The following is a 23,500-nucleotide window of genomic DNA, read 5'->3' as shown; positions in this document are numbered from 1 at the left end:
CTCAGCACAACACTGGGGCAGGGCTGGATTCCAAAAATCCAGGGCTGGATTCCTTGAGTAGGCAGAGGCATGCCTTTAAGGAGAATACACTGTAGGGCCCCCTCTGTCTATTTTGCAGGGGTACCCCAAGCACCCTTGTGGAGCCTACTGTGAGAAATGTTCAGCTGTGGGATTTATAGGAGGGGTGATACCAACCAGGTCAGCACTGGACAAAAGTTACATTTTTAAAGACTGTTTAATGCAGATTTTATATTCACGAAGGGGAAAAGACCAAGCCCATAAACAGCTGCAAAATTTCTCAATCAATCATGGAGTTCTTCAGGATCCATCCCAGGTTCAGGCAACAGAAGCATTTTGATATATATGTCCTGATACTTTGAGGCGAAGTAGGTACCCAGCGCTGCTTGCAGGATTGCAGCATATCTCAGTTTTCTGTATGCTGGTTTGCAAACTGTCATCCAGTATTGGAGCATGTTCCCCTTACTTGGCAGAGGAGCTGTGGAATATCTGGAAAGAACGGAACATTTTACTTTAGCGAGGGCTAACCAACATTCTAGTATTCACGCCCCCCCAATAAGGCAACTACAGTAGACCTGTTACTTAAAAAAAACCAGCCTGTTCTGTTTTAAAATAAAAATAGGTGCCAAACCCTACTACAGTTTTTCAGATATAGAATCACTTGCTCAAAAGCAGCAGTTATTTCTTGGATTAAAGCATGTTATGAAGGAAGAATTAATACTGTTTAACCCAACTAGCATTCTGAGGCGAGACGTAAGAAAACATGATAGCCCAATTTTAAGTATTTGAAAGGTTGTCACTTGAAGGAGGGCAGGATGCTGTTTCCGTTGGCCGCAGAGGAAAGGACACGCAGTAATGGGTTTAAACTACAAGTACAACGATATAGGCTAGATAAAAGGAAAAAGATTTTCACAGAGTAGTTCAGCAGTGGAATAGGCTGCCTAAGGAGGTGGTGAGGTCCCCCTCACTGGCAGTCTTCAAGCAAAGGTTGGATACACACTTTTCTTGGATGCTTTAGGATGCTTAGGGCTGATCCTGCGTTGAGCAGGGGGTTGGACTAGAAGGCCTGTGTGGCCCCTTCCAATTCTATGATTCTGAGTTGTTAGGGTCAGTGCATCGGAGCAAGCATTAATGCAAGTACACTGAACCAAGAATGAAGGGAATCATTTGAACAGGGGAGGAGAGTGTGGGTCAAAATAGTCTACCCTTCAGCAGAAACACTTGCAGTAGAGGAATTCTACAGCAGAATTCTACTGATTATACCTTAAAGTGCCCAAGGAAGGAAATATACATTATTTCTGCACCAGCATCATTGCATAATCAAGGGGGATTCTATGTTGGAGTGCAGGAGAGAAGAGATTCTGAGTCCACTCACATCTTAAAAGATGAACAAGGTTTCCTGAGTCTGATGAAGTGAGATTTTACTCTCCAAAGAGACAAAGACTCTCTCCTGAGCCTTAGGGGAGGACAGTATATAAATGTAATAAATACATAAGTAAATAAAAGCTTATAAACTGGAAATCTTTTAAAGTGTGGTTTCTCCCTCATGAATCTTGTATGATTATTGGCACCACCTTTCAAGTATCTTTCCCACACTCTGACCCAACCATTCAAGATCAACAATAAGTACTTGAGTGGTTATCCTTGAAAAGTGATGCAAGACAGTTCTTAAAACTCTGAAATTATCCCAGCGTAGGACATCACTGCAATTTTAAACATTTGGGTAGTTGGCCGTACCCCTTCCAACTACAATAATGCTCCTTTGATGGCTCCTTTGATGGTTATCCCCATTTGCAAGGATACAAATTATAAATCTACCTAGCTGCGAGACCTCCGTTGAGTGGAATAGCTGTAAGAGCAGGATACAAACAACCGATAAAGGCTCCAATGACTCCCCCTCTGATTGCGATACAAGTGGCACAGTTGATATCACCTGGAGAGGAGAAAACAGCATTCAAACTTAACAGATACGTACAGCATTACAGGCATTTCTTGACGTATCGACAGCGTTCCCATTTCAGGGCAGGACCAGTCTTTTGAAAATCCGCATTTCCCAACTACAGTGAGATGCGGCCAAGAAGCAGCTCAGAAATTACATCAGAAAAGTTTCATTGCTGCCCGTCTTTTTCTGCTGGTGTGTAAATGTCTGTCATGAAAATTAAAATGACAGCATTGGATCCATAGATCACGCGTTGTCCTTTGGAGAACCCTCTCTACCAGTGTAAGGCCATGGCATCAACCAGACAGGGAATAAGACAACACAGGAATCCCACATCCTGCTCAGCCACTGGTGTGCACATCACCAGTGCAGAGAAAGAGACCCAAATATGCTGGCTAGAAAGTGGGTGTTGTCCAGCAAGGCCAAATGGGAAGTGGAGCTAGCCACAGACACAAGAAGTGGAAGGAAGGTGTAAATCATGGCCGTGTAATATAAAAAATTATATATAAAAAATTATTTGCTTAATCATGCAGCATAGGTAGTAAAATAATTCTGAATTTCAACTATTTAATAAAAAACCAATATAATGTCTATTTTACCTTTAAGAATTTGGGTTTTTTTCCTCTTTAAATTTCACAGAACACAACTGGATTGTGATAAATATAGAATACTCTCTGAATGTGTGTTCTGTGTATTTAATGTATTTGTCACCGCTGCAAAAGGCTGCAGAAGCCACCAAACGTGTCTTCGCCTTTTTCCTTCTCATGTAGCTCTCCTGCCTCTTGCTAGCAAAGCCGCCAAACAGCACCTCTTGCAAATTCCCCCGTTGTTTGCACAACGTGAGATGCCACAGTCCATGTCTAAGGTTGAAACTTTGAGCATCATACCTTGCATTATAGGCTGGGAAACACAAAGTTCGTAAACAGCCAAAGTCGAGACGAACGGCAAGAACGCCATGGGCAGAGTGGACGCAAAGCGAGCTTGGGTTACATTCAGGGCGCTCCTGAGATAGTTGTTTGCTATTAAGCCACAGAAGCTTGAGTTTAGCGCGAGGACAAACGGTCCTGATTGAAATAAATTCCTGCAGGAAGAGCCAGGAGGGGAGAAAGGTATTTTAGAATTGCTATCCAGAGCTACTAAGCTTTAGTTACCTATGAATATGGCCTTGCATTTTCTTCCTCTCACTCATAACGCAAACAGGCCTGTTTCTGGAACAATACAAATACGGTATGTGCTTGAAAACACCTTAAATATCAGCACTATCCGAGTCTTGTAGCGTTAAAGCAGAATGACCAGAATGGGAAGAGGAGCCCTGCTTGACCAGACCAGGGGTAGATCTTGTCCAGCAATCCACCCTCATAGCGGCCAACCAACCATCCTAGGGGGCCAACAAGCAAAAATGTTAACTCCACAAAGTACATAATTCTGAAGCCTAAAGTTGGCCGATTTGTTCCTACAGAGGATATTATACTCCACTGAAGGCTCTCCTGTCCCCAACCCAGAGCTGGCAACCCTAATTCCACGAAACCTTATCTACCTGCATGAACTTGTTAGCCTTTAAGTTGCCACAAGACTCATGCTGCAGCAGAGGAGTAGAATTCCCCTGACCTGCCCAGGGACCAATGTTATTTATGTACTAGTGGCCAAGCCTGTTACATTCAGGAATATAACGGGCGCTAGATCAGGGGGGTGGAGTGGAAGAACTCTGCGGACAGTCTCTCCCTCCCACCAGGATCCGCAGGCAGCTGTTAGGGAACTCACCAGCAGGGGCAGCTGTCACGCAACAGGGATCTGCAGCCTCCAAGCCTCAGAGGGAAGTGGGAGGAGGGGGTGGTCAGGGATGGGGGACGGAAGGCGATTGGCTGGCTGCTGGACAAATGGGCAAGCCAGTTGGAGGCGGAGGCACTCAGGGGCCTGAGAGACTACCTGATCTCCTTGGGCAGACTGTCCCCCCAAGATGGGGGGACACAATGGAAAAAACAAAATGCACAGGCAGTTGTTGATATTGCGGTCACCTGGAGAAGGCTCACCAGGTGGATGACAAGGGGAGAGATGGTCTCACAGATATGAGGGTCCGGTGCCAGGGAAGGCTTTGCGTGTGACAGCCAATAGTTTAAAAATTGACCACACGAAAGAAATCCAAATAATGAGGCGAGATCTTCTCAGGATGCCTACGTTCACGTTGGAGGTGGCCAAGGACATTCTCAGGGCAGATGAAGGACAACAGCAGTTCTCCACAATATGCGTGACCCAACATGTTCTCCAAAGGATATCCTGTGCCTACAGGTCAATACTGTAATATTCAATACACATCCCAAATCCATCGGAAATCCTTACAGCTATATCACACTTTCTCAACCAGGGTATCATGAAATCCTGAGGTTTCTTGCTGGCCCCAGATGGGTTTCCTGAATGGGTGGAAGTTAATTTCTTATGTATCTTTAACATTTCTTAAAACGTTTAATGGGTGATATGACCATATACGTTCATGTTGACCCCCACAATGGCCAACAATGGGACTGGACGGGGTGGGAAGGGGAGTGGTCCGGGGTGGGCAGGTACAGAACTATGCTTCCCAACCATGTTCTGCATGATCATGCTACGCCTGGGGTTTCATGAACCCTGAAGAATGTTTCGGAAGTTCCTCAATGGCACAACAGTTGAGGAAGGCTAGTTCATTAAACGGTGCATGTTTAAAAAGTGAGGGAGAAACGAAAGCAGAGAAGGAGACCTGGGGCCAAGTTCAGTACTTTCCACTGGCCTGCTGCGGTGTAGCACATTCCACTGAGCAAACCACTTAGGCCAATTGCTTGGGGTGAGCGTAACCATTAGTGGTGTAAAACTGTTGAAAATGCCAAGAGGCTATCACTCACTTGTCAACTGCCGGGAGCCGCTCAAACCTTTCTCGCAGAATCGCAGCCCGGTCTCTCACCAGGGGCCGGTCTCTTACGTAAGAATCAAGAACCTCTCCTGCCATTTTCGTTTCAGCGAGTGGGCGGGGCTGTCAAAGCCAACACTGGTCACACTCCTTGAGAAGTACTGGCGAAAGGAACGGAAACACACTTAACATCTCGCAACTCTGTTGTATGAGGCTATTATCAAAAGCTGGCTGCCCGGCGTGTACGCGACTGGTTATATCAGGTATTCAGCTTTGTTAAACCTGAAGCCAAATGTGGAATTCTGATGTAGCACCTTGGATGCAGGATGCAGAGCCAGCCCCAAAGTTATCGCCATAGCTTAATTTCAGTAACGCAGTGTGGATCGAGGGGGGGGGGCAGACTGTGGCTCTCCAGATGTCCATGAACTACAATTCCCATGAGCCCTTGCCAAGACACCAGCTGTCAAAGCCAGTTTTGTTCTAGCATTTACTTTATCCCATGGAACTTATTGGGAGTAACTAAGAACTGAGTCAGTCCCTATATTATACTCCAGATCATTCCACAAGCATCTGGCTCTTCATTATAACTGAAGAAATGAGGGCAAGTCGGTACATGAAGTCCAAACCTAAAAGAAACCAACCCAATTGATGTTCCAGAAATAATAAAGAATCTCACAATGTTAAATGACGTCTGTATGTTCTAATTTATTTTTCAAAGTCTCTATAGATCAAGCCAGAAGAGCATCTAGATAATCATAAAAGGTAAAGGTATCCCCTGTGCAATCACCGGGTCAAGTCTGACCCTTGGGGTGACGCCCTCTAGCATTTTCATGGCAGACTCAATACAGGGTGGTTTGCCAGTGCCTTCCCCAGTCATTACTGTTTACCCCCCAGCAAGCTGGGTACTCATTTTATTGACCTCAGAAGGATGAAAGGCTGACTAGATAATCATACGTATTTTCAGAGTTGAAGCTTTTCTTCAGTGGCTTGTCCCTCTTCTTCCAATATTCATGTCTTAGTTTCTCAATATTTAAAAACATCTTAATAAATAGACCTTTAAGGTCCTAATTGCGGTTCAGGATCCTTGTTACTTTGGAAGAACTGGTGGCTGTGCTTTATTAAAAGGCTTATTTATTAAGATGCTTTGATTTGATCTGTATTTCAACATTGAATTGTAAATTCCCATCCTTCTCAAATTTTAGTCCATTGTAATATGGACTATGCAGTATGAGAAGTTTGAAAAGTTACCTTCACTAACTTGCTTCACAAAAATGTTTCGTTTTGCTTCAAAAGCTTTTATTTCAGTATACATGTCACACACAAGCTTTCCTTTCCCCTGCAACCTTAGATTCAATGTGTTTTCAGATGCTCTGTGATACCCATTAAGAAAGCCAAATCAAAAATCCATTCAGGGTCAGAAAGTGCTTCTTGATCTTTTCCTTTCTCCTTAAGGAAACATCAGTTTCATGATGAAGACAGAAAAAAGTTTAAAGATTTTGCCTCTGCTAAGCCTTCTGCAAGGTTCAATACACCCCCATATTTTGCATCTATCTGAGAGAAAATTTTGAAACTGACGATGGATACAACAATATGCATCACTGAATTTTCCCACAATACTTGCTGATGGATGATGCTGTGAAATTACATAGGAAATGTATCATTTAATTTCAATATCTCTTCACTGATTTTTGCAACTACACCAGTTTTACTTCCCACCATGCATTTCTTGCACCATTAGGTGCGATACTTTTCAATTTATTACATACCTTCCAGAATATGTCTTCTGCAGTTGTGGTGCCTTTCTGCAGTGCACACAACTCTTCTTGTAATTCTGAAGTTGGAATCTATCCGCCTGTTAAAATGAGTAGTTGAGCAGTGTCTATAACGTCCTTGCTGTCATCTAATGCTAAAGAAAAAAAATCAAACTTTTTGCCTTGACAACCAGTGACATATACAGCTCTTCTCCTAGTTGTTCAATGCACTTGGTGATTGTAGATAAACTGACACAAGACAGGATACATTCTCAGGGCACATTTCCTCCATTACTTTATCCATATACTTTTTAACAAATTCACCATCAGAGATTGGTCTACCACTCTCAGCAATTCATTGAGCAACATGACAGCTTTTGCTTGCAGCAGCAACCTCACCAGTAACTTTGGAAGCCACTTGCTTTGATGGGTGGAGCCTCTAGAACAGTGGTTCTCAACCATCATGATGCCATGACCCTTTAATACAGTTCCTCGTTGGGGGGACCCCCAACCATAAAATTATGCCAGTGTTCTTTCACAGACATTAAACCGAAATTGACCAAAGCTGTGAAGATCCTTTGTTCAGGATTGTATATAAATTGGTTATAAATTGTATATAAATTGGCAGGTACCTTCTGGAGGAGCGGCAACAGTGGTGCCCCCCGCCCTCCGCCAAGCTGCTTGCCCTGCTGCAACCTCTGTGAAAGGGTTGTTTGACCCCCAAAGGGGTCCTGACCCCAAGGTTGAGAACCACTGCTCTAGAAACATTCAGTATGTAAAACACTCTGCATCCTTTTTATTTGCATAAATACCAGGCCTTTTTCTGTCCTATTGTGCTGCAGATAGAGTTGCCAACCATTAAACTGGGCATTAATTACACTCTTAACAGAACCAATGTTTTATTCAAGGTATGAGCTTTCATGTCCATGCACACTTCTTCAGATACAATGTCAGCTGCAAAGCCAGCTTGATGTAGTGGTTAGGAGTGGTGTCATGTAATCTGGCAACCTGGGTATGATTCTCTACTCCTCCACATTCAGCCAGCTACATGACCCTGGGCTAGTCACAGCCCTGACAAAGGAGTAATATCATGGTTCTCTCAGCCTCACCTCCCTCACAGGGTGTCTGTTGTGGGGAGGGGAAAGAAAGGTTATTGTAAGCTGCTTTGACAATCCTTCGGGTAGAGAAAAGTGGCATATAAGAACCAACACTTCTTCAAAATTTGTTCTGCTACTTCATACCAACAAGGCTACCCATTTAAATCACTCTTAATAGCAGATAGCCGCTGCCAAGTAAAAAGGTTTATGCTGGGCAGAGGCTTCAGTTTATTTATTTACATTATTTATAACCTGCCCTCTCTCAAAGGGACTCAAATTGGATGGCACAGAGTGAGTCAACTAACTGGAACGTTCAGTAAACAACACATCAGGATTGTAGAAGTTTGGAAGGAACCAGAAAGTACATCAAAAGTATTAACATGACACAAGCAGTGCCAAAAAACCCACTACACAAGAGGATCCAAGCTTACTGTAAACTACACACAACAGTATAGCCCACAGTACCTAATCCAGGCTTTCTCAAAACACTGGGGTTTCTTGATGGCCTTGGAAGGGCTTCCCAAGCAGGTAGGAGTTAATATATATATATTTTTAAAAATTGTTAGACATTTATCGACCAGTCTCCCCATCCCCAAATGGCCAAGTATGGTTCTGGAGGAGGGGCCCCAGGTGGGTGCATACACAGCTATACTTCCCAACCATATTCTGCACAATCGCGCCACCTCTGCGGTTTCTTGATGCCTGATGAATGTTTCAGGGGGTTCTCAACTAAAAAAGTTGGAAAAGGCTGCTCTAATAATAATAATCAGGTTTGCATAATTTATGGAAAGCCAGGAAAGCGGAAGTCTTCCTAACCTGAGGCAGCAGATTCTATAAAGTGGGAGCTTCAATGGAGAAAACACATGTATGATGATTGTGCCCATTCAAAGGCTGCCATCCACCTGACACAAGCAAAGCTATAATGGCAGAGCACAGTCCTGCAGATAAGAGGAGTGAGCAGATTTTTGCACAAACTTTTAAAGGAAAAACAACACTCCAGCCCTCCTTTCCACAGGTCAGATCTCAATTCTAATTGTAGAATGCCCATAGACATGATACAGCTCAGCTACTCTCTGTAACAGTTACAGCTTTTCATTCTGACTTAAAACTCATCTTACACATCATGGCTGATTGAAGAACAGAGGCCTCCTCTATGACAAACAAGGCTGCAAGGCCCAAATCGTATCAATTAATATGCAAGAACTATTTGGATAATTTTGCTATATTTCAACTCCTCTTGATCACTCCTCCACAGGAGGCAACTGTAGGGTGGGAGTCAAAGCTGGCGGCCCTACTTTAACCTATTTGTATTTTAAAGACTTAACAAAATTTGTAGCAGGATGCAGGCATTTGTGAGTCGCTGGTCACTTCTACAGATATACCCAGAAAAAGAGGACAGCTGTGACTCATGAAAGCTCCTATCTTGCCACAAACTTTGTGAGCCTCTAAGAAGCTACTGGACTTTTGCTCTTTTCTGCTGTCACAGACAAACACGGCAGCCTATTTTGATCTTTTCCTAATTCATTCTGTGATTTTGTGTTATCGAAAAGGTACAAATATAATTTACAGCAGAAACATCCGGTATATATTTTCGATGTAATCATTTACCCATCACAATTACATACATTAAAATACTACTTTTATCAGGGGCAGCAGGAGACAAGGATTCTCATACGTACGTGGGAGCCTGCTCGCTTGAAACAAAAGGGTTCTATTTTGAAATAAGCATGCACTGGATTGCAGCCAGATCCTGGTTAAGGAAGGATACACTACACGACCCATTCCGTATATGCTGAAACCAGCCATGCCGAGCCATTTGCCCCCCCCTCCAAATCACAACACCCCTCCAGTTGCATATTCCCCCGCAAACGGGGATGCCAGCACTCAGTTGGGGCCTGAAGATCCCCTGGAATTCTAACTCGTCTCCAGAATACGGAAATCAGTACCGTTAGAGAAAGGGTTGCTTTGAAGGGCGGACTCCCACAGCATTATTGTGGGAGGTCTCCCACAGACCTCCACCGAGGGTCCTCCCGCCCACTCCCGGCTGCACCCTCAACCTCTCCAGGCATTTCCCAACCCGGGGTTGGCAACCAGACAGAAATGACCTTGAGGTCTCCAACCGAGCCCAAGTCGTCGCCCTCCTACTCACCTAGCCCTCCCTTCCTCCAGTTCCCCGCGAGTCGATCCCGAAACCAATTCTTCAGCCTCGCCCCCAAGAAAACCATTCGCCCCCCACAGGCAGCCGCTGAGCGAACAGCCAACTCACAGCGCAGCCCCTCGGAGCGACGCCGCGCACGCCCTTCCCGCGGGGGCCGCCATCTTGGCCAGTCACATGACCCCGCGCGGCGCTCCGAACCCGCCTCCGATTGGCCGCCCCTCCCGCGCCCTCAGCACGCCGCCTCCCGATTGGCCGGGGCGGCGCGGGGCATTTCGCTTGTCACTCAACCCCCCCCGGGGCCGGCCCGGCCGCGTTGCTAAGGGAGGCGGCGCCCGCTGTGCCCTGGAGACGGCCCCGAGGCGCCCGCAGGCCGCGGCCGAGTGACGGGCTGGGACGGCCGGCCGGAGCCCCCCTCCGCGCGGCGCTCGATGGGGGCGCAGCAGCCCGCGAGGTGAGAGCCCGGGAGCCCGGCCTGGCCCTCCGACCCGCGTGTCCGCCCGCTCACACGTGCAGGCTCGGCCTCCTCCGCGGGAGGGGGGGGGACTAGGCGGGCGCCCTCCCTGCAGGGTAGGCCTGCCCCCCCACCCTCCCCGCCTATTGCCTGGTGGGTCGCGTCGCCTGCCTTCCTTGCCTCTTCCCTGCCTGTTGCATTCTTTGCAATCCTTGCTCTGCGTCGCCTCCCCGCATCTGGTGGGTCCCGATCCGCCTGCACCCGCTCCCGGGTTCCCTGCCAGGGAGGCACGGCGGTCCCCTTTTGCCTTCCAAGCCACCCTTGGGTTAAGGCGATCAGATTGTCCCACTTTTGGAGGGACATCTGGGGGTACCTGGCAAATTGAAATTAAAAATTTTATATATATCTATTACAATTCTATTTTTGCGTTCTGTGAAACTTTTTGTTGCTCCCTATAGACCAAATTTTTAATCAAGAACCCTCCCCCCCCCAGTCAATGGTATCCCGCTTTACCCATGTCAAAATCTGGTCACCTTACCTTGGGTGCATGCAGGTGGGCAGCTGTGTTGGTCGGAAGCAGCGGGGCAAAGATTGAGCCCAGGGGCACCTTGAAGTGCAACACAAAATGATTGGAGGTGTAAGCTGTTGACAATGAAATAGGATTACTCTGAGTACACAGATGAGAGAGAATCATAGAACCATAGAGTTGGAAGGGCCCAAAGAGGCCATCTAGTCCAACCCCCTGCTCAACGCAGGATCAGCCCAAAGCATCCTAAAGCATCCAAGAAAAGTGTGTATCCAACCTTTGCTTGAAGACTGCCAGTGAGAATGAACAGAGGATTAGGAAAGAGCATCATGAAGATACCCAACAAATATGCAGTATAAGGAAGAAGAGTTGACTTCTATACCTCGCTTTTCACTACCTGAAAGAGGCTGGGAATCACCTTTCCTTCCTCTCCCTTCTACCCTTCTTCAAGATGCTACTGGACTCTGATTTTATTGTGCTGCTTCAGACCAACACAGCTACCCATTTGATTCTCCCCGCAACAGACACCCTGGGAGGTAGGTGGGGCTGAAAGAGCTCGGGAAACAGCTCTAACAGGACTAGGCTACCCAGCTGGCTGCATGTGGAGGGGTGGGGAATCAAACCTGGCTCACCAGATTAGAGTCCGCTGTTCTTAACCACTACACAAAGCCGAACGAAGGTGATTAGCAAGGCATTTGATTGTGCGAAGCATCTTCATCGTGCTGTGTATTTGTTGGATAGCTTCATTATGCTGTTTACTAATTTCCTGCTGATTTGCTCTCACCTTCTATCTCCACTCTGACAATTTCTTTTTCGTTGTCTGAGGAAGTGTGCAGGCACACAGAAGCTCACATCTTCAGTAAAACCGCCCTGAGCCTCCGGGGAGGGCGGTGTAGAAGTATGATAAATAAATAAATAAATAAATAAAACTCTGTGGGTCTTTAAGGGGCCATGGGACTTGAATTTCGTTCAACAACCGTTTGAGTTAGGAAGCACTGATTGGCCCATGCAAGGCCGTGCACAGGGTATTTTTTTTAGGGGGGGGGAGTTAAATCCTCCTCCAAAAATTAAATAAAAGAAATACTACAAAAAGCCACTAATTGAATCAATGAAAACCTATTAATAGTTGTACGAATCGGAGATAAAAAGCTTTGAGAATCAAATTGTCACGTAAGATACGGAGAGGCTGATTCTGTGAAAGTTCAAGGGGTGGCAGGTGACAGCGGATGAGCGATAGGGTTGTGAGTGTCCTGCATAGTGCAGGGGGTTGGACTAGATGACCCAGGAGGTCCCTTCCAACTCTATATGTGAAAAGCATCAAATGTTAAAACTGTATTTTTGTTTAATTTTTTTTTTAGTTTTATTTATATCAAAGACCTCGACAGGGTGAAATGCTTGGCTTTTAAAGTTTTGAAATTGTCCAAAAAATAAAGGAGATATCACGATGCAATGCCGGAGCGTTACACCTGCGACCATACCGTAAGGAGTAGTGAAGCATGCACCTCACGCCTAGGCTCCTTCTGGATGTCCGTAGCTTGTTTCTCCTCGGCCTTTCAATTTTGCCGGTTGATGATTACTTACGCAATGGATTTCCATTGCATTTTTCGTTGCATAAAGATTTCCTCTATGACTAGCGTATAAGATGTTTTCACGTCAATAATAGAAAAGAATTTAAAATTCAGGAGAAAGTGAGAAAGAATTAATTAAGAAGTTTTACCGAGGATTCTGGAATATAATGTAAACTCCCCTCCCCTTTAAAAATCTTGTACGTGGGTCTGGGCCCTTAGTCACCCATGAGGAAAGTGGGATTTGAACCTGCTTCTTTCTAAGTCCGGAGCTCTTCATCCTATTACTGCCTTGGCTCCTTGACTCAGATTTGCTTCTCTCTTTGGATTTGTTCTTCCTTCCTCAGTCCTTCCATCTTCCCTTCTCTCTTTCACTGATCTGCCTGGTTCAGACCTTCACACTAGACTAGGGACTTCCCCTGGGAGCCGTGGAAAGATCTGGGGGGGGGTGAGGAATTTGGGGGCAGCAGTCTGGCACTTCCTGCTGCCGCTGCATTTCCTAGCAAGAGACATTCCAAGGTGGCTTGCCATTGCCTCCCTCGGGGTAATAGCGACCCTGGACTTCCTTGGTGGTCTCCCAGTGGAACAGGCTTCCTCGAGAGGTGGTGGGTGTTCTTGGATGTTCTTAAGCAGAGGCTAGAGAGTCATCTGACAGAAATGCTGATTTTATGGCCTTGGGCAGATTGTGAGTGGGTGGGCAGGGAGGGATGTGCCAGTGGTCCTTCCTTGCATGCCCAGGGAACTGCTGATTGCCACTGTAGGATGGTAGGTGAATTTTTGCCAGGCTGGATTCTGGAGATTTTTAGTGGAGAAATCACTTGGACCTGAAACTGGGGTCACTGTGGGTGGGCAGGTAGTTGTGAGCTCCTACGTTGTGCTGGGGGTTGGACTAGATGACCCCGGAGGTCCCTTCCAACTCTATGATTCTAATTGTAACAGATGCACCATACATTAAAAAAAAGCGGAGGATCTGTTTTTTTTACTACCTGAAGGAGTGGCTTACAAACACCTTGCCCTTCCTTTTTACATTTCAGGGAACACAAAATGGAGCTAGCTAGCTAGATATTCATTCATTCATTCATTCATTCATTCATTCATTTATAGCTTGCCACTCCCCTAAGGCTCGTGGCGGGTAACAACATATAAAAACCCATAAAACCCCTAATACATAAGAACATCCTACAAAAACAAATACACCATCCAACCCAACCAACCCGACAGTGACGGCATTCCCAGGGAGGGGACCAGGGAGCACCAGGGCCTTTTCGCACAGGGATCTTTGTTGCAAATTGTTTGCGGAATGAAAAATCGCCATTTAAAATAGTGGAATTCGTCGTTATGCATACCTGCCTTTGTAGTGGAATCAGTTGCGTTTTTTAGCGTTTCCCACAGGCTTCCGGTCTCGGCAGAAATCGCTAGAAAGGAAGCGCTATTGCCAAGCTCGTCCCGCCCCTGGCCGTCAAGCAGCCAATGGGCAGCCGTTAGCATGCTCCCAAACAGCCCCTTTCCCTTTAAGAAAGGTTTTTAAAAAAAAAAACAGACCCATAGCAACGAATCTAGGTAGATTCGTTGCTACGGAGAGACCCATCCAGCTGCCTAATGTGAGCTGTCGTTTGATTGTATGATCGTTTGCACGCTGCCTCGAGTGATAAAAAAAAAATCCCCCCCCCCTCACGGTCCCGATTTTCGGCTGAATTTATTTGTAAAAAATAAAGGGACTTTATTTCAGCAAACGGGCTTTTCAGTGGTTTGTGCTTAGTGACTAAAGGTGAAGGACTGAAGCCAGGGAAGCCTCTAAACAGAAAGGGGCTCGCCGGTGCGTTTATCCCCGCTCGCTCGGAGAGAAAAAAATGGCGATCGCTTCGCCGGAAGTTTGGAGGAGAGAGCCAGGGGGAGGGACTTTGAAGAACCAGCAACAATGGTAACGCACAGGTCTTTAGCGCTACTGTTGCAGATTGGTTGCAGGAGTGTATCGCTATCCGGAGGGTGAATCCACTTTTCTGGATTCCCCTGAAAGCGCCACAACGAAGCGCTTTTTGCTGATTGGTTTCAGGATTGTTGCAGATTGTCTACGACGTCGTGGGTTATGGCAAATTAGTAGCGTTTCCAAATAGCAACCATTCTGCTACTTTGAAGCCGTGCGAAATGGCCCCCAGTCTTACCAGGAGGTGCCATAAAACCAAATACAGTAAGTTATTTAAAAAAAATAACTAACAGAAATTTAATAACCGAAGACACACAACTCAGGGCAAACTGAGCATAGTATTTCCCAGGAGCTGCTTAATATTCTGTAGGGCCTAGGCATTGGCCTTCCCTCCCTTACCTCTGCATGTTAACTTCCTTCCTTCTCCTCTATCTTGTGTCATTTTATGACTCCTCTTCTCCCTCTCCTATTCAGCCCAGCTAATTTGACTCCAGGAGCAATTGGAGAGGGGGATCTAACCCCCTTTTCCTACCAGCCACATACCAGGTTGATTCAGTAAAGGTTCAAGGGGGTGGCAGGTGACAGTGGATGAGCGAGAGGGTTGTGGGTGTCCTGCATGGTGCAGGGGGTTGGACTAGATGACCCAGGAGGTCCCTTCCAACTCTATGATTCTAGGTGTGCCCGCTAATCTTGTCACCTCCACATCTTTCCGTGCTCTTCTTTCGATGCTCTGTGGACAGCTGAACAGGGCAGATGGCTTGGGGGGGGGAGCTTCACCCCCAGGCCAGAGCTTCCATCCTCCAACCTTCCTGCTGCTCCCATTCCTTTGCACAAACCAGTCCGCCTTCCGTGACTCTTTCCTGCCCTCTGTGCCTCCTCTGCATCTCTGGCTCTGTGGTCGTGGCTCCCTCCCACGCACAGGTGTCCGATCCTGCTTCCAGCCCCCGCCCCTCCGTTTGAGACATGCTAAATTCTGTCATGCGATCTCTGTTGTCAATATGACTCATGCGTGATGTCTCTGTTATCCCGCCCTCTTCCCAGGTCTCTTCCACTGGGTCGCCCCCTTTGCTTTCACGTCACCGTCTGAATCAGGATCTCTTTGTGGCCCAGCATCCAGCCTTCCTCTCTGACCCTTTCATATCCCCGTTTGGCAAGAACACATTTCTGCTTTAAGGGCCCCCCCTGATCGGTCTTGCTTTTGCCAACTCTGCCTCCCAGAACTTCAGTGTTTTCTGCTTTCACAGTCCTTTTGTACGTGTAAGCCTGCACTGCCTTCTCCCCTCTCGCTGACCTCCTGGTCCTCCTCATTGGGCCCTCCCCCAGACCAGCATTGCTCTCCCTCCCATAATCCTCCCTCCCACTCTGATCCGACGTCCTGCCCCCCTCAGCCCTCCTCTCCTCTCGTATCCCAAATAGATCGAGTTGGGTGTTTGTTTTAGTCGGTCTGTAGCAGCAGAAAGGAACCAGAGTCCAGGAGCAAGTCTAACAAGATTTGTGGCCGGGGAGGAGCTTTTGGGAGTCCCTGTTCACTTCCTCAGATTCAGCTAGAATGAGAGTCCATCTGTCCTTCTATCACAAGGTCGATGCATTTCCATCCTGTACGGCTAAATGTGGTGCCTTCCATGAAGATGGATCCAGAAGGGTAGCCATGTGAGCAGTAGAAAAGAGCAAAAGCCCAGCAACACCTTAAAGACTAGCAACATTTGTGGCTGGGGAGGAGCTTCTATGAGTCACTGCTTACCTCTTCCGATACGGAAAGAAGTGAGCAGTGTGTTGTGTGTAGCAGGTCCTACTTGCCACAAATGGGTTTGGTCCTGAATACAGTTCTTCTCTCTCTTTCGCACAAACCTTTGACGTTGCCGTGTTCTGTAAATCGGTTCCTGTACTTCCTGTGCCAGCCCCTCATCCTCTGCCTGCTTCCCTCCCCAAACACCTGTGCTTTCATAGCTGACGTCATGCAACGTACATCTGATGCCTTCACATCTGAGACTTGCTGAGCCTTTTTCATCTCAAACATTCCTCCCCCAGTTTTAGGACCCCGGCCTTGAATCCAGCCTCTGATGTCCTTACAAATCATTCCTGTTCTCTGAGTCTTATGAGTCTCATCAAGTCTTATGGTGACACTATGAAGTTCTACCTCATGTGGTTTTCAAGGCAAGAGATGAGTAGAGGTGGTTTGCCTGCCTGCCTTCCTCCTTTTTCCTCCCTTCCTGCCTGTTTGCTTGCTTGCCTCTCTCTACCCCCTTTTCCCTCTTCCCTCTCTCCCTCTCCCTCCCTTCTCCCTCTCTCTTTCTCTATTTTCCTTCCTTCCTTCCTTCCTTCCTTCCTTCCTTCCTTCCTTCCTTCCTTCCTTCCTTCCTTCCTTCCTTCCTTCCTTCCTTCCTTCTGTTCCCTGTCTCCTTCCTTCCTTCCTTCCTTCCTTCCTTCCTTCCTTCCTTCCTTCCTTCCTTCCTTCCTTCCTTCCTTCCTTCCTTCCTTCCTTCCGTTTGTATACTGCACCTCGCCACAAACTGGGACTAGCCCAGGGTCACCCAGCAGGCCCAAGTGTCTCAAATCAGTTTACAAAAACCTCCCCTTCCCCTCCCCACAACATACACCTTATGAGGTAGCTGAGGCTGTGAGAGTTCTGCAAGAACTGCTCTGCGAGAACAGATCTAACAGGACTGTGACTAGCCCAAGGTCACCCAGCTGGCCCCATGTGGAGAAGCGGGGACTCAAAACCCGGCTCTCCAGACTAGAGGCCGCCGCTCTTAACCATGCTGCCTTCCAGCGCTGGCTCTCTAGTGAGGACGGAAAGGCGGGATATAAATTTTGTAAAACAATAAATAAATAATGGGTACCTTGGCTCCATGGGCTCGAGGGGAATACTGAAAGGTACGCCGAGTTCTTATTTCCAGCATTATAGATTACAGATGAGAAAGATCTATCTCCCCCCTTCCCCCTTCTCTTCCCCTGCAGGAGGAAAAAGGGGGAACCTGTGAAGCTATGGAGAGGCCGACCAGCTGCCCTGGCAGACAGGGGGAACTGGGGACCAGCCTCGTGGCTTGCTTGGAGCTCCGTCCCTATTCCATCCTGCCTGCGGGCGAACGTTCGGGGAAGCTCCCTTTAGAACGGACTCCGCTCCTTTTTCGTTAGGCAGCTGCTGCTCGGCAAAACAGAAAGCAAGCAAGAAGACGGCGATTTAAGCGAACCACGGTCTGCCTCCGCGGCCCGCCCCGTGAGCAGCCCTGTCCCTTTAATAATTCCCCCTCGAGGGATTGCTTTCAATCCTCTTGGACTTAATACAAGCGAGGATCAGAGAGACATTAAAGGCCAGGAGGCTGGGGAGATGCAATAAAAAGCGAAAGTGGGGGCTGGATTCCTCCCCCCCCCCTCTCCTCTCTAGTTCACAGAAGTCCGGGGCTGTAAGGAACCGGCACCTGCGGTCACAGCAAGAAAGTCTCCCGCAGAACCGTGTTTTTTTCTTTTTTCTTTTTTTTGTCTTCCTCCGAAATTCGCCGGGATTGTTTGGGAGCGGTTTCCAGCCGAGTCGCCATCAGGATGCGTTGAAGCGGACAGCCAGGACTGCGAGAGTCGGATTGTGCCTTAATTGTATTTCCTATCTTCGCTTCTCCGATGAAAGCCCTTTGCTGTCTCCGGCGGGATTCTTAGACAACTTTGTAGGCTGACGAATGTTTTTCTCTCGTATATTTTTATAGATCGGGAAATATTTTGCAGACCTTTTGACAACCGCTCCGGCCGATGTTCTAAACTTTTCTTCTTCTTCTTAATGTCCCGCGAGCGCGGCTGGAAAGTTTTTTTTAAGCGGGGAAGACGGCCGGCGTCCTTGTGGAGAATGAAGACATAGAGAGAGCTCTGGTTTCGAAGGGGAGTGCGATAAAGCGATCCCCGCAGGGGGGCTGTGTTGATATTGGTAAATAAGCGCTTTGCATCCGACGCCGGAAACAGCAGCAGGAATGCCGGTCAAGAGGAAAGGTGGGCAATGGAGCTTCCTATCCGGTTGTTGTTGGGTTTTGTCTGTCTTTCTCATAAACTGGATTTCCATTCCTGCCATTTTACATTAAAAGCCTTTAAAACTTGAGAATGCCATTGTGGGCTTGTTTTTCTGGGGAGAGGAGAGAGCCAAAGCTGGAGTGTTTGCAGGTTTGCATGCAAAGAGAAAGGTGCATTTTAATGGAAATTGCCTTAGCATGTGGCAAGTCGCAGGTTTGTCTCAAATGCTGGGTTGTCCAGAAGTTAGTTGTCTTTTGGGGGAAACAAACGGGGACTCTGGAGAGGAGAAGAATGTAGTGATCATCTTATACATCCAATAATTCCGATGTCATTTTTTTGTTTACAGTTCCATCTTGGCAGTATTACTGCACTGGCATCTTGAAAGTAAAACTTGTTTCTTTCTTTTTTTTAAGTTAGTGTTAAAAGGTTACAATAAGACATCTTTCAGAGTTGTTACTTCACGGTTACCTTAGCTGTTCCGTCATTGGGCAGTGGTCTTCTGGCATCCTCAATGAATGGAAATCATGTTTAAAGGGTATTCCACCCACCCACCCACCCCTGCTCCGCTTCATAAAACTGCAGACAAAAAGCAATACAGATCTAAATAACCTCTTTTCATTTCCTCTGGAGTCCTCTGACCTAGCTATAATTTAAAACAGTGGGCCCCAACCCCCCGTCCGGGGACCGGTACCGGTCCGTGGATTAGTCAGTACCGGGCCACGGCTCCTCCTTGTCCTCCTCCCCGGCTGCTGCCTCGGGGGCTGCCCTGCCACTCTGCCACCGGCTCACCTTTGGTGCTCTCCAGCGGCCGCCATGGCTGGGGCTCCCCCTCAGTGTGGCACTGCGCACTCCGCAGCCCCAGTGGGTAGTAGAAAGAAGAAGAAGAAGAGTTGGTTCTTATATGCCGCTTTCCCCTATCCGAAGGAGGCTCAAAGCGGCTTACAGTCGCCTTCCCTTTCCTCTCCCCACAACAGACACCCTGTGAGGTGGGTGAGGCTGAGAGAGCCCTGATATCCCTGCTCGGTCAGAACAGTTTTATCAGTGCCGTGGTGAGCCCAAGGTCACCCAGCTGGCTGCATGTGGGGGAGTGCAGAATCGAACCTGTCATACCAGATTAGAAGTCCGCACTCCTGACCACTACACCACGCTGACTCTCGGGGCGCCAGCAGGAAAGCAAGTGGAGCAGGAGCTCAGGCGGCAACGTCCCTTGGCAAAAGACTTTTGAGAAAAGACTTACGTAATTGCAGTGGGCTGAATGGGGTATTTGAGGAACATCTTTCCTTGAAGAGATTGTACCGCTCCTCTTCTACCTGACTCCCTGGCATAAAGGCCAGGGCACCTCCTGAAGTGTAGGTCAGATTCTTGCTATCCCAACAGTATTGGCCTTGTCTAGCAATTGCTCATAGGTGTGGAAGAGGCAGTAGAACTCTGGACGTACCCACTGAAAATTAGAACATAAGAGAAGCCAAGTTGACAAAGTGGAGCATGTCCAGAGGAGGGCAACAAAGATGGTGAGGGGTTTGGAGACCAAGACGTAGGAGGAAAGGTTGGGGGACCTTGGTCTGTTTAGCCTGGAGAGGAGACGACTGAGAGGGGATCTGATCACCATCTTCAAGTATTTAAAAGGCTGCCACATAGAGGATGGAGCAGAGTTGTTCTCTCTTGCCCCGGAGGGATGGACCAGAACCAATGGGTGGTAATTCAAAAGAAATTCCATCTAAACATCTGGAAGAAGGTCCTGACAGTTAGAGCAGTATCTCAGTGGAACAGGCTTCCTTGGGAGGTGGTGGGTTCTCCATCTTTGGAAATTTTTAAACAGAGGCTGGAGAGCCATCTGACGGAGAGGCTGATTCTGTGAAGGCTCAAGGGGGTGGCAGGTGACAGTGGATGAGCGATAGGGTTGTGAGTGTCCTGAATAGTGCAGGGGGTTGGATTAGATGACCCAGGAGGTCCCTTCCAACTCTTCTGATTCTATGAATGAGGCTAATGGCCCATCCGGTCCAACACTCTGTGCCCTCAGGTGGTCCACCAGCGGGGCCAGAACTCCAGCAGCCCTCCCACTGTTACCCCCAAGCACCAAGGACACTGAGCATCACTGCCCCAGACAAAGTCTTCCACCTAGATGTTGAGGCTTAGAGTCACTGAGGGACCTCTGCTCGAGATATTTACCTATTGCCCTCTGGAGGCTGCCTATCCTTGTAGCTGCCACCACTTCCTACTGAAGATCTCCAGGGAGACGGACTTAACCTCTTCAGAGAGCCCATTCCACAAAACCGGAACCATGAGATTGGGCATGTTAGTGGCAGAAGAGCCATCAGGTGGTGTGGCCTGACCATTGGAGTTGTTGCATGGAGATATACGGAAGAAGACATGCATTCATTGTTGCCTATGAAAATCAGGGCTAGTGAGGACAGATACATCTTTTTGATCAATCAAGCCCAGAGCTGGGGTTCACAACAATATTCTACTGTTTTACAGGTGCATTTCAGTGTTATGTTGCCATTTCTCCCTGTTGGTATTAACACCCGTTATGTTTCCATCATCCGTACAACATTTCATTGTTGCTCTCGTGTCTGGCACGTAAACACCTGTGCTGAGTCACCGCGACTTCTGTCCACTGTTTGTTGACCCGGACTTAAAACCCCGAGATAAGAATTTATCCTGCTGATGTGGAAGACAGAGGCTAGGCTGGAAGGCTATTGCCTTTTTAATAGTGGTCGTTTGGCACAGTCTGTAGGCAGGGGAAAATGCATCCTCCATTTGCCTTCCCCGAAAATGGAAGTTCCATGCACACGTGCAGAGGGGACATGGGGAGCATTTATGTTCTGCTGAAGTGACCGAGCTAGAGCATCCCATGAGGTTCGCTTCAGCAGAACAAATTCTCCCCATGTCCCCTCTGGGTGCATTATTATTTTTATTTTTATATTTTTATTAACAATAATAAAAGATTTTTATTAAATCTTTATTTTCCTAATCTACACTTCCTATAAGGCTAACGGTAGTTAACATCATAAAATACATTAAATTTTAAAATAATAATTTGCATTCACTATTAGTATTAGTATTATTATTAATTTATTTATTTTACTTATATCCGGCCTCCCCCCCCTAAAAGGTAAAGGTAAAGGTATCCCCTGTGCAAGCACCGAGTCATGTCTGACCCTTGGGGTGACGCCCTCCAGCGTTTTCATGGCAGACTCAATACGGGGTGGTTTGCCAGTGCCTTCCCCAGTCATTGCCGTTTACCCCCCAGCAAGCTGGGTCCTCATTTTACTGACCTCGGAAGGATGGAAGGCTGAGTCAACCTTGAGCCGGCTGCTGGGATTGAACTCCCAGCCTCATGGGCAAAGCTTTCAGACGGCTGCCTTACCACTCTGCGCCACAAGAGGCCTCCCCCCCCCTAAAGCTGCTCAAATCTCTCCATTTTTCCTTACAACAACCCTGTGAGGTAGCTTAGGCTGAGACCATGACTGGCTCAAGATCATGGCAGAGTGGGGGTTTGAACCTGGGTTTCTCCTATCCCAGTCCAACACTTTAACCACTACACCACCAGTTGTGGCAACAGCACATGGTCTACCGTTCTGTGCATAAGGTTTTGGTCTTCCACTGACACTTCTGGAATACTTGTAATACTGACCTTTAGTTTGATATGAGCATGCAACTGTCTATTGTTATTGTATACAATCTGTCTCGCGGAAGATTTTTGAATATGGATCAGTGTTTCAGGTTTGATATGCTATCTAAAGCTTGCGTTGAGCAGGGGGTTGGACTATATGGCCTGTATGGCCCCTTCCAACTCTATGATTCTATGATTCTATAAATTCACGTACCATAGTTTGTCGTGAAGCACTGTCCCTCCACCCGGGTAGCATCCAACCTTGTGGGATGCAGGAGAGAAGCAAAAAGCAGGCAAACTGGAGTTTGTGCACAACCTGGAATGTATTCCTTTCATCAGGTAGACCAGCCCAGGTTTATAACACAAACCGTGGTTTAAACAAACCAAGGTTTAGCGTGCCATCTGGATGCCAGCCTCTATGGAATTGTTCCTTTGGTTTTCTGAAGCAAAGGGGGAAAGTTCATGGAGTTTCACCCCACCACCTAGCTTGTCCCTAAAAGAACTGTCCTGTGTCCCCCCAAAATATCAAACATAATAAATTTGTAGGCACACATGGAAACTACCCAAGAGTGGTGGTCCTCAAACAAAGGGAAATGACAACCCAAAACTGCTGGACCTGAATTCATTCACAAATTCAGAACAATGGACACCCTGTCCCCCAGGCTGAATAGGAATCTGATCTCACTTTGGATGCTAATTCTCTGCCCCCAGGCATTTCCCCTCTGCTCAAATCAAGCCAATTACAACATGCATAGGACCTCTGCATTCTTTACAGCAGGGGTAGTCAACCTGTGGTCCTCCAGATGTTCACAGACTACAATTCCCATGAGCCCCTGCCAGCGGTTGCTGGCAGGGGCTCATGGGAATTGTAGTCCATGAACATCTGGAGGACCACAGGTTGACTATCTCTGCTCCAGAGGTTCATGGGCTACAATTCCCATGAGCCCCTGCCAGAACCACAGGCTGACTACCCCTACTTTACAGCACCCCTCCCACCTTCTGTGTGGGATATAAAGGTTTCAAACTCCATTCCTACTCATGTCTGATGAAGGGAGCAGGCAATCTAGTTTAAGGTGTCACCAAACCTAACTGTTCCACTGCAGACTGACACAGCTACCCTCTGAAACTACCCTCTGAAACTACCTAGAGTCCTTGTCTAGCCCCGTTTGACCAGGGTGGCTAAGTCCTCCCTCGCTAACAGCGAGGGTTATGCTTGCCAACTACAGTCCTGGAGATTTGGAGATGGAGCCTGGGAAGGACGGGGACCTCAGTGGGGTACAGTTCTATAGAATCGACCCCCCCCCAGCACCTGTTTTCTCCAGGGGCCCTGATCTCTGTAGTCTCGAGAGGAGCTGTAATTCTGGGTGATTATCCCCAAGTCACTATTGGAGGCTGGCATTCTTAGCTATGGCACAAGGCAAAACAAAACACAACAAAAATCAATTGGTAGCCATATTAAACATAGCTTTGTTCAGAGGGGACGCAAAACTTATCTGCCAGGAATTTGGGAGTGATCCTGTGGAGGATCATGAGAGGTCATGAGAGTAGCCTGGCTAGTGTTCTTCCACCTTCGCCAGGCAAGGC

At 47.5% G+C, this 23,500-nt stretch overlaps 2 protein-coding genes across 15 annotated transcripts in view; one reads left to right on the top strand and one right to left on the bottom strand.

The window, feature by feature from the left end:
- Window positions 1–216: 216 nt before the first annotated feature.
- Window positions 217–10,027, bottom strand: LOC143839398 (transmembrane protein 126A-like). Of its 4 annotated transcripts, none has more exons than XM_077341366.1 (6): window positions 9,950–10,027; window positions 6,602–6,741; window positions 4,831–4,996; window positions 2,845–3,038; window positions 1,837–1,951; window positions 217–507 (listed from the first exon to the last, which is right to left on the bottom strand). In XM_077341366.1, the coding sequence occupies exons 3-6, from the start codon at window positions 4,932–4,934 to the stop codon at window positions 303–305; spliced, it is 618 nt and encodes a 205-aa protein (XP_077197481.1). In that variant the 5' UTR covers window positions 4,935–4,996; window positions 6,602–6,741; window positions 9,950–10,027; the 3' UTR covers window positions 217–302. The 4 variants fall into 4 exon arrangements, with proteins under 4 accessions (XP_077197481.1, XP_077197479.1, XP_077197480.1 ...); XM_077341364.1 differs by having other exon boundaries at window positions 9,833–10,012; XM_077341365.1 differs by having other exon boundaries at window positions 4,831–4,958; window positions 9,833–10,012.
- Window positions 10,028–10,123: 96 nt separating this feature from the next.
- The window catches only part of DLG2 (discs large MAGUK scaffold protein 2), a 1,130,680-nt gene continuing 1,117,303 nt past the window's right edge, over window positions 10,124–23,500 (top strand). For 9 of the 11 annotated variants that reach the window (XR_013231698.1, XM_077341326.1, XM_077341325.1 and 6 more), the window contains exons 1-2: window positions 10,125–10,292; window positions 17,266–18,282. Coding sequence is in view for 10 of the 11 variants with exons in the window: in XM_077341326.1 (XP_077197441.1) it covers window positions 18,264–18,282 (19 nt within the window). In the remaining variant the exon portion in view is untranslated. Of the gene's footprint in view, window positions 10,293–11,269; window positions 11,355–17,265; window positions 18,283–23,500 lie in introns of all 11 variants that reach the window. The other 2 variants (XM_077341321.1, XM_077341322.1) reach the window with 2 other exon arrangements.

This window comes from Paroedura picta, chromosome 6 (genome assembly GCF_049243985.1).
Source record: "Paroedura picta isolate Pp20150507F chromosome 6, Ppicta_v3.0, whole genome shotgun sequence".
Classification (NCBI taxonomy): domain Eukaryota; kingdom Metazoa; phylum Chordata; class Lepidosauria; order Squamata; family Gekkonidae; genus Paroedura; species Paroedura picta.
This window is presented reverse-complemented; position numbering and strand designations above follow the sequence as displayed.